Source organism: Chiloscyllium punctatum, chromosome 36 (genome assembly GCF_047496795.1).
Source record: "Chiloscyllium punctatum isolate Juve2018m chromosome 36, sChiPun1.3, whole genome shotgun sequence".
NCBI lineage: Eukaryota > Metazoa > Chordata > Chondrichthyes > Orectolobiformes > Hemiscylliidae > Chiloscyllium > Chiloscyllium punctatum.
This window is the reverse complement of record NC_092774.1, coordinates 7,557,463-7,564,149: the sequence shown is the minus strand read 5'-3', so window position 1 is coordinate 7,564,149 and position 6,687 is coordinate 7,557,463. Positions and strand designations below refer to the sequence as shown.

Below are 6,687 nucleotides of genomic sequence, written 5' to 3'. Positions count from 1 at the left end.
GTGTGTGATTTCCTGTCCTGGCATTTAGCTGGAATAGTGACTACCATTTCATATTTATCACATTCTCTGTGTACTACTCAGTTCTTATTACACTCTGATATATCTTTATTGGTGCTTCACTTTCATTCCATTTTTCCAGTACACTCTCTCTATGCCCGTGTAATCAGCATCACTTTGAGTTGGGAGATCATAATTTAATAAATATCACCCGCAGACGACGGCCTTTAACCTCAATTTCACTCGTGCTCTGATCAATTGCAAGGTGCTGAAAAGAACTTCCCCAGCGAAATTGAGTGATTTCAGTGAAGTAGAATTATTTTGGCTTTAAATTATGCTTTCGATGGCATAACATTAAGTGTGAATCACATTGCTGCGGAAGTGGCGTCTATCTCAGCTTAGTCAGACCAGGTGAGGAAAAAAAGCTTTCTTCCCCGAAAGGACTCTAGTGAACCAAAAGGCTCGTTGTTGGACATCATTACTTCTTGGTCTTCGTATTTTGTAAAGTGTAATTTCCAACATGGTACCTGACCCTCATGTGGGGAATATGGTTTGAGGGTCTGTATTTTGAATATAACAGTTTGTTGGGCCACAAGACTTTGCTGTTGGCGACAATAATCGGGGTTGGTGTACGTGGATATTATGGGGGCACACGTTGACATGGAATACAATAAACTATCACAAAATGAAGGAGTGAAGCATTGAATGAAGAGTCTTGAGAGTACGAAAATTGGGAATTTGTGAAAATACTTATCATGGATGGGAGTTTAGTGACAGTAACTACCTCAGTGTGTATCAAGTCTTTGAGATTCTGCATGTAAAGTTGCACGCTGAGCTGGAAGATTCGTTTTCAGACGTTTCGTCACCATGCTAGGTAACATAATCAGTGAACCTCACCTGGGGCACGGGGGTTTGGGACCCGCTTTCTATTTGTTTGTTTTGTTTTCTGTGGGTTGATGATGTAATTTCCAGCAGTGATGCCATTTGCTGTGTTGATGTCATTTCCTGTTCTTTCTTCTCAGAATGAAGTAAATGGGGTCCAAGTCAATGTGTTTGTTGACAGCTTTCCAGTTGGAATGTTATGCTTCTTGGCATTCTCTTGCACGTCTCGTTTGGTTTGTCCTAGGATGGATATATTGATACCCCGAAGTGGTGTTCTTCCCGATCTGCATGAAAGGATACTCGTGAGAGTGGGTCATGATTTTTGTGGCTAGTTGATGCTCATGTGTCCTGATGGCTAATTTTCTGCCTGTTTGTCCACTGCAGTGTTTGTGACAGTTCTTGTCAGGTATTTTGTAAATGACATTAGTTTTGCTTGTTGTCGGTATTGTGTCTTCCAAGTTCATTTCCACACTGTAAGTAATCTACTCTAATCATTAGCTGCTGTTTTAGTATGTTTCGTTTCTGTGGGCTACCATGACACCAAAACGTCTGAATTGTCTGTCACTCACTTCTGATATGTCTTTGATGTAGGGGAGAGTAACTCTCCAAGTCTGTGAGAGCCAATTCTTCTCCTTGCACTCGCAGGAAATTACTAATGGTACATAATAGTGAGATGGAAGCACCAGAGATAAGATGTGAGCTAAGGGAAGGTATGACTTTGGAATAGGTGTCTTCAAATGTCTGGAATCCTCTGCTACACAGAGGACTTCAACCATGTCACAACTTGGGAGCTGGTTTGTTTGGGGAGTATTTTGAACAGGCAACAATGTAGGAAATATATTTCACATTTCTTTTCAAGTTGTATTATAAACTAGCCCTGTCAGAAACGGTGGATTCCTCCCTTGAGTTATTTCCTTACCCAGCTGAATTAAGTTGAAGTACTACAATATTTCTCGTACTGAAAACCGTGTTAGTCAATATTGATAATAATAATATACCCCAATGCGCCAGTGGGTGGTGCACCTGCACCATTAGGACATTCACTCATAAAAAGAGCGAAATGACAATCAGGGACCGTGAATGTACAAATGAATTGAACAGCAAAACTTTGGCCAAATGCATAGTTTCTGCCTTCCTCAAAAAGAAATTAATAAAAAACACAAGCATATAACACGAACAGATAATAGAAATAAATGAATGTTTAATGTGATATTCTGCAGCCCAGTCACTGTACTGTAAATGTCAAAATAGCTTTTCCTTCAAAATGCTAACAGGCGTGTTGAGTTTCTCCAGAAATTTGCATTTTTGAGAATTTATTCTTGATTATTTGAATAAGGATGCAGAAAGAAATAATTCTGATGCAGAAACTGCAGAAGGAGCTGATGATGTTGTTACTGTGTTAAAGAATCCGAGGTTTATCAACAGGAGAGTAAACGTAAAAGATGCAGACTAAACAATAAATAGCACACCCCATTCCTAAGGACACAGTTCAAACAGGTATACTGGCTTATGTGTCTTCTTGAAGAGCACATTACTCTGCAGGCTGTCGTGATGTGAAGAATGGGATGGGCAGACAAGATATCTCCAAGAAAGGAAAGAAAGGCAAGCAAGGAGAGAATGATGAAGGAAGGCTGGAAGGAAGTCTGTGAATAAGGAATGATGAGATGGGAAAATGAAAGAAAGAAGAAAACAGGATGGGAAAGTAATGAATAAAGAGATACTGCCTTGGAGGAGAAGAATGAAGATTGGGAGAAGTGAGGGTGGATCTAAATCAGATGTTCGCTTCTTGCCCAGAAGTAAATCATTTCCAATAGTTGTGCATTCCCTCAGGCATTGCATTTGATATCTGTAAAGCAGGGGAATGGGCTTTATATAACGTTACGAATCTTGTTCCTGTCCATTAAATTGCTGCTTCAGGATGCATAAGGGAGCTGTGCACACTGGGCAACTTTGATGGGAAAGAATAAAATGAAGTGATTTCCAAATCCCTCAGCGTTTAAAGGATCTGGCGAGGGTGACAAAGGGGTATATCAGAATTTTCTTCATCTGTTTTCGAAACAAGTTCTGAGAGACCATATAGATGAAGACGTTGTTGCAAGAACTAAGTAACTGGAGTGTATTGGTCGTCTCTTCAAAGATGTACAACGGGTCACTGATATCCAGCCCATTAAAGTAACTCTCATCTTTAATCTGCACATATATAAAATGTACGACAAGAGGAGACCACATGAGGAGGAAGCTTAAAGAGATGGCAAAAAGTAGGGCAATGGACCTCTGACGATTAGCCATCTCTGGATCTTGTCCCTTAGCAGCACCACAGAGCTTCCTGCGGGCTCTGTTGGCCGCTAGGATGTGTCTTATGGTAAAGACGTTGAGCAACAGAATGAGGAAGAATGGGAGAAAAGGGGTCAAGATCCGAAACAACCAATCATAAAACTGCCAGACTGGCCAGGTATAATAGTTCGCTTTGACGCTGCAAAACCAGGGTACCCCGTCCAAAATGAACAAGGGCTGGAATGCAAGGTAGAAAGGAGCGTTCTTGATGCAACTCAGGACACAGATCATTCCAATAACGAGCAATGCAGTTTTCTCGGTGCAGTATCTTGTCTTCAGTCTCTGATAAGAGATGGCCACAAAACGGTCGATGGTAAAGGCGACTGTCAGCCAGACCGAACAATCGAGGGTAGCATAGACCAATACGACACTGAGAGTGCACACAGGAGTTGTGGACAAGACATTTTGCCGAAAATAGATGCGGCTGATTCGATTGAGGATAACTGCCGTGGTGATGACAAGGAAGTCACTCACTGCGATTGCCACCAGGTAGTATGTGGTGCATCGGGAGAGACCGCACCTTCCTTGAGATAGAATTATGATCGCCAGCAAGTTGGCTGTGATAAATCAAAAGAGAGTGACAGTCATGAATTACTCAAAGCACTGGCTGTTGACATATGCATTTTTTAAAATGAAACAGTCTTTGAACATAAACTTGCCATCCCGAGTCTCTGTCTGTTTTGAAGTAATTGTCAAGTGTTGTTCAACACATGCAGCATCAAATATCTGTCAATGCACCTGATTAAGGAAGAGCACTTCAAATTCTTGTTATTTCAAGTAAACCCGTTGTGCTATAACCTGGGGTCATGTTAGTTTTGTCTTTCTCCACTCCAACCCAACACCGCATCTCCACATCAACTGCCAGTGTGATCAGCTCAGGAATAAACATAGCTCTCCTGTCACTGAGTTCAGGTCAGGGGCTACTAGTTCAATTCGGGATTAACAGAATAATGTGGTTGCCATGAAGTTATTCATATCAAGCAAAGGCCAACCTTTAATCCATAAATATTGACCGACGTTGACTGCTCAACAGTGATGTCTCACCGTTTACAATCGCATGCTTCAATTTTTCTTAAGTACCAGCAGTTGGCCATTCCCTTAACATCATACATCGGTCTGAAATCTCATGTTAACTTACTCTATCTTCCGTTCCTTCCTCAAATTAATATTGTGAATTGTGTTGATTATAGAGATATTGAGTAAAAGCCAAATTGATGGAACTTTCACCTGAGCAGCTCGGCTTCTGCCCTCTTCTTAGGACGTTCATTTGAACAAAACAATGGTGTCGTTCATTGGGAACTCAATACCTATTACAGCATTCCAGAGCACATAGTGTAAATTCTGTAAATTACTGAATGTTCGTTTTTATTACAAAACATCTCCTTAAATGCTACGACAAACTACTTCATATTCAGATACTGCAATTAAAGCCATACACACTGTGATAAACAATTCATCCTACAATCAACGAGATTGCATTTCAGCGAATTGGACTGGACCTTAATCTGTGACAATATTACACTTTAATGTTCAAACATTGTCATTCACCACAAATTTCAGTTCAGCGTCTCATTTTTTCTATATGTGCACAGCATGCAAAATGGAAGAGCACAATACCCTTCGTTATAATGACATTGGAAGTAATTTACGATTATATTTCAGAGCACAGATGTTATTTCCATTTTTATTATATAGATTAGAGACCCATTGAAGGTCCTTAAAATTAAACAGTTGCATATTGGAAAAATTCTACCGAATCCTGAAAGGAAAAGAAATAAACTGGAAATACACGATAAGGTAATCGATTTTTTCGAGAGTCAGTGACTTACCAGGGCCACCCACAGCAGCGAGAATTAAATAGCAAATGACAAAGAAGGGGGCAATGACTGCCTCATGCATCTTCGTTCAGAAACTGCAGGACTTGTTGTCGCTGTGGAGGGTTGCTCTGCGACATATTCAAATGGCCCCTCATTTATTCAGAGTGATAGTCGCAAGAGGGGCAATTAAGGTACAGCACGCAGCTTACTAACATTTCTTTGAACAAAGAGATTACGTCACTGCTCATGCCTTCCAACAAGGCGAATAACTGAATTTCCCTGAGGGGACAGACTCACAACTTCACAAAATATGACGTTGAGTCTTTCAGTAGTGATTCTCTGATGGCAAACACTTAGTTGAGCCTCTTTCATCTTCCCATTTCTGCCATTTCCCAGATTTTTCTTCATTTTAAGCGTCAATTTACTTCATCGTTGGGTTCACTTATATGAGTTTTAGTGCCTAATACTTTAACACTTCTTCAATATTTCCATAAATTTGCAGTTGAACGTTTGGATAATCACATTTAACAAACAAATGACCTCAACATTGTGACGACCATCAAATGCAAATTTAAGGAACGTCGAATCTGAAAGATTCTTCATTTGATCAGATGAATCACAAGTGCAAGAAGGCGTTCAAATGCTGAAGGTTCTGTCGAGCGCTTCTGCTGCAAAAACAGTTGATCATTTTCAATACTTAATATAACGAGAGAAACATCAGGTTAAAGAGTGACTGGAAGTTTGCTTCAAAGTATAGTGCCAAGTTCATCGACGACACAGGCATGGTTAATATATTGCAGGAAGCGTCGTATCGTTGTGCATTAGCAAATGAGATGAAACTATTTACAGTTTTCAGAGGGACAGAGGTCTTGAAACTTTAAAAGCATCGCGTGTCATTTTATCCAGAATTACGAACGTCAAGGTTCCAAACGATTTCACACATGATCGAACCCAATAAATAGCATGTGAATATATAGTGCCATCAACACGCTGCAGAGAAATAACAACTAAGATAGGGCCTGGTTTAATAGAAGCAGAGATGTGGAATAGCTTATTACAAACAGAGACAGGTTGCAACATAATGTCAGCAAAAATGATAGAAGTTATGCAGTGAAACTAAGCATAAACAATAACACATACTATTAGTTCATCCACCATCTAGTCTCATGGAAATAAATAGATGAACTGCTTGAAAAATCACTGTGGAATGACAGAAAGTATAAAATCAACAGAGACAGAAACTGATTCCGTAAACATTGCAATTGAATAACCAATCTTGTGCATTTAATAATTGTGTTCTCAGTATGTTCATCAAGGAGGCACGTACTACATACATTACAACCAGGATCTGCTGAAACAGTGAGCATATCAGAGCGTACTTAGATGCAACATATACCAGATAGAACATTGTGAATGTGTGGATCCTATAAGGGTGTAACACTGGCATAAACATTAGTTCCAATTTTAAAAATGATGAAGGAGATAGAGCGAGTAAGGCAATATTTAGTACCTGGGGAAGTAATAATGAAGTCATAGCCAGAACGGCATTTAGGTTGATAGGCATCAGCAAGATAATAATGAGGTCTAGTAACTCACGAACAAAGATGGAGTCGCATCTATAATTCAAATAATTTAAGATTTTCTGTCATATTCAAAA

The 6,687-nt window shown here is 39.8% G+C and overlaps 1 protein-coding gene across 1 annotated transcript; it reads right to left on the bottom strand.

Annotated features, from left to right (window-relative positions):
* Positions 1-2,868: 2,868 nt before the first annotated feature.
* Positions 2,869-5,112, bottom strand: LOC140461109 (probable G-protein coupled receptor 139). The gene is made up of 2 exons (XM_072555874.1): positions 5,043-5,112; positions 2,869-3,770 (listed from the first exon to the last, which is right to left on the bottom strand). The coding sequence occupies exons 1-2, from the start codon at positions 5,110-5,112 to the stop codon at positions 2,869-2,871; spliced, it is 972 nt and encodes a 323-aa protein (XP_072411975.1).
* Positions 5,113-6,687: the final 1,575 nt, after the last annotated feature.